Source organism: Perna viridis, chromosome 4, assembly GCF_037379345.1.
Source record: "Perna viridis isolate PV_CMFRI_1.1 ecotype Kerala chromosome 4, ASM3737934v1, whole genome shotgun sequence".
Lineage (NCBI taxonomy): Eukaryota > Metazoa > Mollusca > Bivalvia > Mytilida > Mytilidae > Perna > Perna viridis.
The window spans coordinates 45,711,754-45,725,146 of NC_142448.1; the positions used below are offsets into that span (position 1 = coordinate 45,711,754).

Here is a 13,393-nt window from a genome sequence, read left to right on the forward strand (position 1 = left end):
GTACACCAAAAACTGAGCCGAATAGCTACCGACCGGTTAGTCTCCTTCCTTGTATGTTAAAAGTTCTTGCACATAGTCAAGGCTAACACACCATGTCTTAGACTCTTTAAGTTTTCCAAAACGAACAACAGCAAGGATTTCAAAGATACCGAGATTGTATTAATGCATATTTTAACTTTCATGAAACGGTTTATCATAATATAGAGTGTTTTAAATAATGTATTTGTAGCATTTTTAGATAACCGCAAGGCTTTTGATAGTGTTTGGAGAAAAGGGTTAATAATCAAATTACATGAATCACGTGTAACACCTGTATGGTGGTTGATTAATAATTGTTGTATCGATACTAAAAGCGCTGTAGTAGTCAACCAGAACATATCAAACTATTTTTTAGTAAATGAAGTTGTACGACAAGAAGCTGTCTTGTCTGGTTGACTGTACTTAGTGTTCATAAATAGGCTAATATGTAATATTGAAAACGCAAATAGAAATACGGGTATTTATGTTACTTGTTGTGTTCCTTCATTGGTAGATGACATAACGTGTATCGGCACATATCCAGCTCAACTGCTAAAAATGCTTGATATTTGTTTTGAGTACTCAAATAAATGACATTTTGGTTATAATGCAGAAAAGTCGTTCATTTTACAGTTTTTACCTACGTTTAGAGAATTGAACATTAAATTTCCATGGCGTATTGGACAGAAACTAATTCAGACTAGTAACAGCTATACTCATCTTGGAATCGATATCAACTCGAAATTGAAATAAATCTAAATAAAATACGTCCGCCAGCAGAAAAGGACGGAATTTTTTTTTGCATTGAACTGTATCTCGTCTGCATCAACAAGACTGTTTTAACTAGACTTTATTAATCTATTGTTTTACCTACTGTTCTTTATGGCTGTGAAATGTGGACATGCTTGAAATCGATAGACTGATCGCAGTGCACAAGTTCCAACATTTTATAGTGGAGCACATTTTGGGACTGAAAACGTTAACTCCATCAGACACTTGTCATAGTATATTGGAACCGTACCCTATTGATGCTTATATCGATAAGAAACTGTTGTACATGTGTGAAATGATCAAGTGCTATCTGTCGAGGAAGATATTTATCATAAGACTTCTGTCGTTTATGATTGACAATAGTTATAAACATTACGTATTCATTCCAAATATTGTTGCTATCCTTGGTAAATATGGTCTACCTGGATACCTATTGGACTACATACATCCTGGATGGTGACTTTCCTTCCAAACTTGTATGGAAATTAGTAGTCGTTTGTGCAATTGATGACTACAAGGATTTAAATATATTTAACTCCTTGATGAGAAGCAAACATCCGATTAGAACAATCGTATAAGTGATAGTGATTTTTCGAGATTTCGAAACCTTCACCATAGTATTCAATTAGCCTTTTTTTAAGAGAATTCAAAAACGACAGAAATTAAGAGATCCTATTTTATTACAAAACTTTGGGCAGAAATTCCATATTCATCTAGCGGTGTATGTACTTACCGTTCAAAAATATTAATATCCACGCATGATTGAATTGTTCTTCGACTTGGCTTCTATAATATGTCTGGTGGGATATTGTAATTGACAATTATCCTTTGCAGTTGTTTATAAAACTTGACAGTCATGACGGTGACACGAAATATCAAATTTTGCTCGGAAGGATACCAAATACAATCCTGGATAGTGACGAGTTGATTAACTTAACCAAATTATGCCATGTGCACATTGTTCACTGTACTGCCCAATATTCTAGAGCGACAAGATGAGCTGATACACGGTAAGATAGTAGTCTTAGAAATCATGATGTGACTTGTATATATATATATATATGGTTTATACATTGCTATGTGTACTTATATTGTTCATTGTACATGTAATATAATGTTGCCAGTTTCGACTCAAGATTTTGGTAATACTTATCATAAGGATCATTTCAGCAACTGAAAGTTTCTTTCTATCATAGTTTTTAGGATGCTGGCTGAAAACTAAAAAAAAACATCTTTTATCATCTTTCCAGGGCAATAACTCTTACAAGGAGTCGTCTGACAAACTTGATCCCTGGAGACTTTTCTAGGCCTTATAATAAGGATTATTTTAGCAATTGAAAGAATTTGGATAAACCTTACGGTTTTGGAGATATATGCGCAAAACTACTGTCTGACTCCTATGTTCTATTTTCAGTAAAGGCGGCCATGTTTTTTGACAAATCAAAAATCCCCACATCAGTTCTATGCAAGATAAGTGGTGTCAGAGGAGAAAAGTTTAGAAAAATTGTTAATGATGGGTGACGACCACCAAGTGATGGCAATAGCTCACATGGCCTTTGGTCAGGCGAAATAAAAAATCCCATAGCTCTGAAACTAAAAATTCAATGTTCTCAAAAAATATACAGACCATAAGACCACCAAACCAAACAATTGTGTAAATTTGTATACCATAATATGACCTGTCTTTGATGGGCATGTATAAATGTTATTGTATGCAAGTGCAGCAAATATCTCCAGTACAAGTATGGTAATAAGAAAGATAACAATAGGTTTTTATTTTTTTTTATGCTTTTGCGCATACAGTAATAGTAGTTATTGTTGGTGTTTCAGACTAAGTAATTAAAAGTTAAAATTTTCAAAACCAATTATAAATTTTGAAACCACAAAGTACCACAGCTGCCAAAGCAACAGAATTGTGAAGTATCTTCCTCATTGTGTCATCACGTCTTACAAGCACAATAGGGTTAGAACTAGACAAATCACCTATTGGAATTTTTTCCAAACACTTTGTTCCTTTTTCAACTTGATATTTACAACATAAATCCCCTGATGACAAATTATACACAGCTGCAGTACAGAAGCTGACTGTACTCAGTGGAAAGTAGAACAGGTAATGGTCCTTGTTAGAATACATTAATCCTAAAGCTGCCAAACCCGTCACTACAGATACTTTGTGAAAGAAGTTTCCCGTTTTTATCCATCTTACTGTAATTTCTCCCAAATGGAAAGGCTCAAGAATAATATACTTTGGTTTAGATACTAAGGCATTCTGAAATTCTATCTCTGCCAACTCGTCATTTCCCTCGTCTTTAATGATGATATGCTTAGGTGCATCCATTCTAGAATAGAAAAAAAATGTAAAAACTTACTTTAATTGTACTAACTGAAAAATATTTACATACATGTATATAAATACTTGCTTATTTTGAAAGATATAAATATACTGAGACTTTCAATTCTTTAGTCATGCATATTTCAAACAATGACTTTTGATAAATAAAAGTTCTTATTTTCAACTATATAGCTTTATATAATATGAGTTTACAGCATTTTATTTGGCCAGGCAAAAATAAAATATGTTGTCTATTTCCTGCTATCCTACAGCCTTTTTTTTCTTACCCTTAGCAATTTATGGCCATTTTGGCTCAAGTGACATTAATGTTTAGTTTGTTTCCCCATTTACTCAATATAAAGTGTCTTTGAAAAATGCACCATCTCTATTTCTTTCCTGTTGGTGGCAGGAAAAAAGACCATATTTTTTTTCTTTGGGAGGTAAATTAAGGGGTACATATATATGTAGGTACAGATGTGTGGCCCATATCATACATAAATGGTTACATAAAAGAATGCCATATACATGTACAGGTATATAATTGGGTGTCTGTTTTTCATTGTCAGAATGCAGTCACACCTGCCCTAACTGTCACCTTTGTTGAACAACCACTTTCAAACCAGCCTGATTGTTTACCCTATATATCAAAATCTATTCAGTGGCCACCTCTCTAACCCAGTCAGCAGTTACCCTTTTACATGTATGTCCTTAAAAGACTTTTGGTTTGTTTATAATGGCCACTTTTTGTGTATTCATTTGGAACTCCATTTAAATCTTCAATTTGTTCACCATACACATCAGAATATTACAAAAGTATTACTAATGTTAAAATGAGGTTGCAAAAGGGTCAATGACTTATCAGTCGATCTTGCTAATAAATACTAAAAAAATGTGGATAGTAAAAGGCATTGTCAAATGATGTTGAAATCTACTCACCGATAGGAAATAAACAATTAAATAATGTTTAAATCAGTTTGAGACAAAATATCTTAATCAAGTGAAAACATATTGACTCTTGTCGTATGACATGATCCCAAAACAATAACTTCCTCTCTTTAGCTAAAAAAACTATATACAAAATATAAACATACGTGCATATCTATTCAACTTTTCACACTGAATTTTGAAAATTGAAGCATTTGACCAAACCTCTTTTGAAAGGTCACTTTTACCATTCCCTTGTGGTGACCATTGAATAGAAGTTGTACTGTATATGAATGGTGTGGGTAAAAATTCTCAGATCAGCACACCCTTACCCTGTTACTGTTAAGTTACCCCCAAGTGGATGAGACTTGGATAAAAATCTGAAATGAGGATAAGCGTTATGACATTTCATGAGTTAAGGTGTAGGTACAGATATGCAGCTCATATCATAAAGGAGTGGGTTAAGGAGTTAGAAGATTACCAATATAGAAGAGTGTTAATGAACAGTTATTCTATAAAACTTTCAATGATCACTAAGAAAGGACATGAAATCTAGTTATTTGTATTGAAAAACTATTTGATTATTAGTTAGGAGAAAGGACAGTACAATATTTTAAAATAAATCATATTCTGGTGTTTACCTATACTTTAATGAATACAAAAATCAACATAGATGCCAAATTTGATAATCTGAAGTCCAAAAAATAAAATGATTCCTATGAAACCATTCAATAATCAAGCCCTTTTGACACTTTGTTTTCATAATAATTATGTTTCTTAATATTTTTTCTTGAAAATTTTGATACTTATCTTCAGAGTGCTAATATATACCATGTACAAAATGCTCTCGAAGAGCCTAAATTGCTAAACTGGTAAACCATGCCCTATTAACTGAGTAAGTAAAGGTATCATGTTTTGTTACCATGTCTGACAAAAAATTGCTAAAAAAGAGCATGTATTGATGAATGCTTTAAAAGAATACATGAGGCACTGTAAATGTTGTAAATGCCTTAAGTGAGTGTTTTTAGAACCTCTGGAAAAAATTTGAACAGAGGTCCCCCAAAGCCCTGTTATTCCATCGGGTCTGAGGGGGAATTAGCTCAGTATACATTTGCTGAAAAAGAACATAAACTGAAGTTGAACATGGCTATCAAACATTTTCATAATCACCATCCATATCAGGAGACCATGTTTACTATATGAACCAACTATCGTTGAAATCAAAATAAATAAAAAAATTAGCAGGAAAATGGCCACCCAGAACTATCTTTCGTCATCATCTTCAACTTAAAACACCTAGTTTCATCTAGAAAATAAAATTATTGGAAGCTGATCAACTGGTGAAAATGGTCACACAATGGCAGCCAATTTGAAAATGGTTGCCTAAAAATAATTTCAATAATAATGTCAGTCAACTCCCCCCCCCCCTATGTTCTATTTTTAGTAACAGTGGCCATGACTTTTGACCGATGAAAAGTTTTAAATGATCAGTTTGTGCAGGAAACCCTAAAAAAATTATGCATAATTTTATTCAATTCTGTTGCAATTGGTTTCAGAGAGCTGTACACATGAAAACTGACAAAAAAAATCTGTTTCAGGGGCCATAACTCCTACAACAGGCAACTAATCATTTTGAAAATTTCGGCAACGGTCCATCTTCTGATGGTGAACATGATTATCCCCTTCAGAATTGCAACAGTTTTTGAGTTATTTGCAAAAAAAAACTGTATTTAGACCCTTATGTTGTATTATTAGTAACAGCGGCTATGTTTTTTTAACCAATCAAAAATCCAAATGGCTGTGCAGGATACCATTAAAAACAGTGACACCAACTTTCACTGAATTCTGTACAGCAGATTTTGAGGAGAAGATTTTTATAAGTAGACATCAAAAACAGCAAAAAACATCCAAAAGGACAATAGCTTCAACATTCAAATTATGATTTAAGAGCTGAAAAACAAACAAAATTAATATGAAAAACTGTTTCAATCTGGCCAGAATTTTGTCTGGAGGTCTGACACATGAAAAGGCTTTAAAAAACATGTTTATTGTTTTAAACTCTTCCCTTTCAGGCACTTTTATTCATCTAGTCGTGAAGGGGATGTTTTTAAGCAACTAAGGATAGCCAGGTGAGAAGTTACCTGGTCTACTCTTACTAAATTTAAAAGTAATATACTTGTAATAATTACTGTGAGAAATAAAGAAATTTCATGAATTAAAATTTTATTAATCATTAAGGAATAACTGTTGCATTTTTTCAGTCTATGAAGAAATAACCTCAATCAGTAGGTTTACACAATTAAAATAACCTGCTTAGCAAGTTATTTTTAAGTGTGCACCATGGGTATTGAGATTATTTCAAATAGACTGACAAAATATAACAGTCATTCCTTATAATTTTAGTATTAAAATTTAAGGAGTAAATCATCGAAAAATGTTGATGGCGTCACTGTCACATAACAAAAATTGGTCAATGAGATGGACAAAATTTTTTATCCAATTGTAATGTGTGTTACATCTGAAATTAAATTATAAGTTATCAATTACATTTTCAAAAAAAAATATATTTGTACAGATTTTTTAATGTATTGATTTAGCATGTATACCAAAAAGGAGATGTTTTATATACATGTACACATAGCATGTATGGCTAAGAAGAGATGTTTAAAATGCAAGAATATTGAAATATTTTATAGTAGATACTTTAACTTATTACTACTATTTTAATGAAGAACAAACATATATTGGGGATATTTCACTGTTTATCATGAGTTTTCATGATTTTAAAAGGATAAACGATATGCTCTACTATTTAATATGGCGTAGGCATGTACATTGTCTATAGAAGTGAGCAGCAAGAGATTCAACATTTTTTAACATTCACTTTGAGATTAAGTGGTTCCAATTCAGAATATATATAAAGTTTGGAGTCATATCAGTTCTCAGTGGACGGCAGAAATATTTTACACATAACCTGTGACATATAAAATGCAACTGACAACTTTACTTAATTCCAAATATGACTGCCTTCCCTATCTTAGAAAAGCTATGCTTCGATTTGAAAAATACAGTCTGGAATAAATTTTTTTCAAGGTGGGTTAGGTTCTTGAACAGCATGTAGAATAGGGCAGGGAACAAGATCTTATACTTAGTTATTCCATAATAACAACTTGACCTTAAATGATCATAACTAAAAAAGTATTGCGAATATTGAAATAAAACCTTCATTCTAATATGACATGTTTAAAAGCTCTTTCAAAACCACAGGCACAGCCATGGTAAAAAAGTGATAAACCCATCACCAACATTTTGTGCAACACATAGGCTGTGTCTACTCAAACATATGAAGAAACAAGTCCTTATAGAATCCAAATAAATCATGGAAACTCCATTTTATCATTGCTTTACCATAGACTGGCCATTTATGTCTTCACTCGCTATCACTTAGGGTAAAATAATGCGACATTAATGGCCAGCCCACAGTAAAAAAATGATGAAGTGGAGTTTTCATGATTTATTTCTCAAGTTTCCCATTCTACGATATCTTAGCTTCATGCTCTTACCACAAAAATGTTCTTTCTACCGAAACAAACAAAAAAAAGTATTGAAAACAAGTTATTTACTGGTCAAGGTGTAGTTCTTTCCAAGCAATTTCGTCATCTCCTGAGAAACAAAATGCCCAAAATTTAAGACAAAACGTCAAATAGATTGCTGATGTATATTGCCTTAATAATAATAAAAATAGCTATTATGCAATAACTTTCATTAAAGAATAAAATTTTAGTGCACAAAATTGGCGACAAGTACTTCTGTCTTGAAAAATAGCCAGGGCAGTTTTAACCAACCAATCTTGGCCATGACTGTTGATGAACAGGTAAAATAAGGAAAATAAAATTTAAACGGCATAATTATTTGGACTATTTCATCAGTGGCATCACAGGCCCAGTGATATAATCGCTAACAGATCAGGCGATCCCGCCAAAAAGTCAGGATTGCTATAGCTATCGCCCATACCAGAGCAAGTGTACAAATTAAAAGACTTATGAGAGTACCTTTAGCCTTTAGGAGCTTTGAAAAGCCCGGTCTGGTATTTTCACTTTTAATCTCTAACGAGGAGAGGGAAACTAAGAGCATTAACCGATTGGTGGTACTAATTAAAGACTCGAGAAGTCCAGGAAAGACTTGGGATTACGCTATTCCCAAGACAAATACAAGCGTTTACCAGTTGTTTTCATTTTCTTTGCATAGACCTGTATTATAATCTCAGATCTATGGTTCAAAGTTTCATTAAGAAAAAAATATATAGAAAATAGACAATTTCATTTGCACAAACACGTTTACAATAAATGGTTATGACATGAACAAAAACAGAACAATGTAATATACATTACATATAAAGTAAATTTATGACCATGGTGTAAATCTGATCAAAACAGATTGATCTATAGGTTTTTAATGTTTACATATTAATATAATTTCTGTTAAATTAAATTGACCTTCGATTCCAACATTCACTCATGAATTTGATAGTTATTTTTAGTATTTCTATAGAGCTACTGGTTAATATGTATGCTATGTCTCTTGGTGTGAGGTGAGGTTTTGATGAAGAAATTAATAATGGTTGTCCAATTTCATTCTGTACTGATTTAATTTCTTTGCGGTGTGTAGTGGGTGCACACCGAAAAGAAATGATATTCATCCTCTATGTTCCCACTATCACATGATTTACAAATACGTTTTTTTCTCTCTATGTTTTTGTACCGACCCCTTTCTATTTGTAGTGCATGTGCACTCAAACGAAATTTACTGATGATAGATCTTTCTATTTTAGATTTACATAAATCAATATATGGAGGTCTTTTAGACGGAATAAATATTTTACGAAAAAATGACAGTTTTTCACTCATAGCTATTGAGCCTACTAAATTTTGCTTAAACTGATCGGGTAGCTTTGTTCGATTCTTTTGATATAAAATTAAAGGTTATTAAGTTGTAAGTTAAGATGACAAAACCCTAATTTATTTAGTATATTTTTACATGGGACATCCACAAGTTGTTGTTTTTAACTTCTCTGAACACTTCGTAGACTAGTGTATCAGGGGAGTTAAGTATCTGGTTTAAAAATTTAATCGTATTCAATTTAACTTTTAGATGTATATATGTTCTGTTCCGTTCTGCTAAGCATGCATTGTTTGTAGTTTTACTATTTACTCCAAGAATTTCTTTTATGAATTTCAAATGCAAGTGTTCATATGGGTCAGAGTCACTGAAAGTTTTTCCAGCTCACAAGACCTTACTTCCATAAAGAATAACAGGTATTACCAAAGTGTCAAATGACTTTTCAAGTAAATTACAAGGAACATCTATGGATATGACTTTTTTTTTAATTTTTAAACCAGGCCTTTCTTCCCTTCTCCATTAAGTTATTTTTTGATAGATTCAAATTACCATTGTAGTTAAATGTGATGCCCAGGTAACAATAAGATTTTACTGTTTCTAGCATATTTTTATCAATACTGAAGTGTTTGAGAAAACTTTTACCATTTGAATTGAATATTTTTATTTTAGATTTTTTTTGTGTTTACTTCGAGTTTCCATGATATGCAAAAATCATTAAGAATGTTAAGTGCATTTTGCAGGCCTTTTTCTGTTTCTGACAGCAGGCAGAATTATATCATCTGCATACATCAGTGATGTAATTTTTAAATTACCAATTAACATTGGTTCAGTGTTTCCAATTTTAAGCTGATTAAAGATACCATTTATAAACAGATTAAAAAGGGTGTTACTGAGGACTTCACCTTGTTTAACTCCACTACTGGAGGGAAAATATTGACTTAAACCGTGTGGGATACATAGAATAAATGATATTAAAAACTTTATGTTTTGATAATATATAGAAGAGGCCCTCTCGCCAAACCGTATCAAAAGCCTTTTTAAACTCTACAAAGGCGACAAATTTAATATATATATATAACTTCTCAGAATTTGACGACTCTATTCGCTACACTGCTCCATCGGATCAAATTGATACAGGGAAGATATGCAAACGTATTGAAAGGTCTGAAAAATTCCCAACGATGTTAGAACTGTCAAATTTGCGAGGCAATATTTTGTCGTTCCCTCCGCGGGACTCGAACTCGTACCGCTGTGACATCTATGGCAACACCGCCTGCACTAAGTCCAGCGCCCTAGACCACTCGGCCAGCTAGGCTGTATTAAAATATAGCTTTTGCTGGCCGGGTGATTCCTCGTAGGATTAATCTAGGGCTGTAACTTAGTACACGATGTATGGTAGTACGGGTAAACTTATAGAAGGGTCTGAAACAAATGACCTTCTTCACTGCCTTAAGTAAACTGATACAACAACAAAGAACACAAAGTAACTAAAATCATACATACAAAGTAACAAAAGCAAATGTGCAACTCGGACTCCACCGGTAGGGTAAGCGTCCTCTGTTTTTCTAGAGACACCCACCGAGTTGCTCATAAAAAGTCAAGTCCGGGGTAGACAAACGAGGAAAGGAAAACTATGACCTGTTGAATAAATCAGTTTTCATGGTGCAAATGGATACACCATAACGATACACAAGTTCATGATGACGACCATAAAACATCTGTAGAGATGACTTCTTGTAGCAACATAACTCTGTTCCAGAAGCCTATTTGTTAGAGTTCTAGCGCGATACCAAAAGTCTGTGTAGTTTCGGCAAGCTCTGGCATAACGTATGAGTTGTGATATGAACACTCCATACGCAGGTGCTGAAGGGTTGTTGCCACAGATGAAAGGAAAGCTGACAATTCTGAATGAAATCATCACGTTTGTCGTAAAGTTTGGTCAATAGTTTTCCTTTACCATCGATTTCTAAGTGTCGGTAAAGATATGAGGCTGACTTCACAGTGTCTGTAATATCCTTTATCTCAAGTTCTTTGGGGTAGATGCGATGTATCAAATCGCCGAAATTAGGATTGTTTAAAGATAATACGTAATCTATATAGCGGAAACTGAGATTAAAGGATCTAGCCAAACGATATTCTTTCTTTCGGATCAGATCAGCTATAAAGTCAGCCTCATTAGAGTGAAGGAATAGGTCAGCAAGTAAAGGAGCACAATTTGTTCCCATTGGAATGCCGACCTTTTGTTGAAAAACACGTCCACCACACTGGACAAATATGTTGTCGATTAAAAATTCCAGCATTTTGTAAACATCTTCCTCTGTATATTTGGAAGATGATTTGGAATTGTTTCTTACAAAGTATGAGGAATCTCTACCAAGAACTATATATTTGTATCTAGGTGTACCATCTTTTTTTGGAAAAACAACGATATGTAATGTTTTTAGGTCGGGATTTTCACTGAGTGTGGGGAATAGAAGTATACAGTGTTGAAAAATCATATGTTTTAATGCAATTATATTCAGATAATAGTCTTGGAATTGTGTTTCCGATATTAAAGTACATTCATAGAAGTATATACATTCGTGTTTGGTAATGTAATAATTTATGTCATTGTTAGTATTTTCCACCACGCCAAGTGCACTTGCGTATACCTTAATAAATTTTTGTATATATGTGTGTGTGTGTGCCAGTATTTTGTTGTTGTTATTATTATTACTATTTTTTTGGTTTGGTTTGGTTTTGGTTTTGTTTTGTTTATCAGTGTGGTTTTTGATTTGTTTTTGTTTTTTACCATTTCTCCAGATATGGTTTGTCGTGTACATATATATACTGTACAGCTATTAGTGGTTTTGATATGGCAAATTAATCGTCTGATCAAAATAAGAAATAGTAACTGCAAAAGTTATGTTCTTTCGAGCCCATGATTGGAAAGTTAGGAATTAAATTTATGGATCTGTAGAAGCAATGATTTTTATAGTCTACTAATATGGATTAGGCTTAGCCTATATCAGCGAGCACCGTGAGCTTTACACGTATACCGTCTGTGCGAGACTCGTAAGAATAGTCAAGGACATCAAAATTTCGTAGGCAAAAGAGGGGATCCGGGTAAGAATTTCGTCATGAAGTTCACAAGCGCAATGCTTTATTTATATTTCAGCAGCAAGCGAAATCAATATTTTTATAAGAAAATCTTCATTGTTTAATAGCGGGGATTTTTTTCAGTGAATTTTGAACATTAAAAAAAAGCCTGAACCCAGTCTCCCCCGTTCCTCCCGTTTTAAAAATGGTCGAGGACTTAGTAGCACTTCGCCATACTTTACAATTCATATTCAGGAACACATGATCCTTTTTAATTTTTTAGCGGGTCAGATTAACTTGTACAGATACCGAAAATATTACAGTTCTCAACGGATGGTAGGAATAGTGTACACATATCATACATAGAGAAATTCAGACGCGACTGACAGCTGTTAACTCCAAAAAGAAAATTATTGCCATAATATCTTAGAAAAGCTTTGCTTCGATTTGAATAAAACAATCGAAGTTATATTTTTTCCGAGGCGGGTCAGTGGTCCTTTTCACAAAAAATCGTAAGAGTATAATTAGTCGTAAGTTATGACGTCATAGTAAATAAAAATATTGTGACGTCATAACTTACGACTAATTTTACTCTTACGATTTTTTGTGAAAAGGGCCACAGGTTCTTGACAACACAGCAACAATGGGACAGCGGAGATTCATGTACACGTACGTACGCGTACTGTACATCCATGCATCATATTTCTTCTTTTATAAGTAAAAAATAGAAAAGACTCTAAAACTATCAGAAAAGATGATGTTTTTTTTGGCAGGGATTATTTTGAAGGCAAAAAATATTCCAAATTTAGGCCAAATTTTATTTCATATACTCAGCCATGGACCACAGACAAAAATATGATGCGATGTTTCCGCCATTACTTATCAAAATAGGTTTCCAAATAAAAAAGATTAAAACTTTGGCTGCTGCTGAAAAAAAATTATTTTTGTGCCTGGGCATAAAATCCCAGCCCCCCTTCTCTCGAGAAGAAAATGTTCTGTGTCTTACCAAGAACTGATTGTGGTTGTGAAGATGAAGGCTAGGTTTATTTTTTTTCTTTCTAAATTTTCAGTTGAGCGTTCTTAACTATCACAAACTTCTACTAAATTCGAAAATTGTGACGTGTCTAAGCTAAAAATCCAATCATGATATCTTGCCCCAACATGAGTTTATAACCTTTATTGTCTAGAAGTTGGGAGTCTGGTCAATGCTCTATTTTGTTAGTATACTCTGAAGTTTTCTTTGATGTGTTGTTTCGACAATTAAATACTTGTACCAGGTAAAACATTGATATGGTATGACACTTTCGTCAAAAGTAATGAAATAATTAAACATTCAAAATTTCTAAATAAACACCCAAAGTTTTTATTACG

General features: G+C 33.2%; 1 protein-coding gene across 4 annotated transcripts; it reads right to left on the reverse strand.

The window, feature by feature from the left end:
* Window positions 1-2,547: 2,547 nt before the first annotated feature.
* Window positions 2,548-8,197, reverse strand: LOC148620267 (transmembrane protein 11, mitochondrial-like). 4 transcript variants are annotated; one of them, XM_088576995.1, is made up of 2 exons: window positions 8,098-8,197; window positions 2,548-3,128 (listed from the first exon to the last, which is right to left on the reverse strand). In XM_088576995.1, the coding sequence occupies exon 2, from the start codon at window positions 3,125-3,127 to the stop codon at window positions 2,645-2,647; it is 483 nt and encodes a 160-aa protein (XP_088433121.1). In that variant the 5' UTR covers window position 3,128; window positions 8,098-8,197; the 3' UTR covers window positions 2,548-2,644. The 4 variants fall into 4 exon arrangements, with proteins under 4 accessions (XP_088433121.1, XP_088433122.1, XP_088433123.1 ...); XM_088576996.1 differs by lacking the exon at window positions 8,098-8,197 and adding an exon at window positions 7,853-7,909; XM_088576997.1 differs by lacking the exon at window positions 8,098-8,197 and adding an exon at window positions 7,669-7,689.
* Between the last annotated feature and the right edge of the window lie 5,196 nt (window positions 8,198-13,393).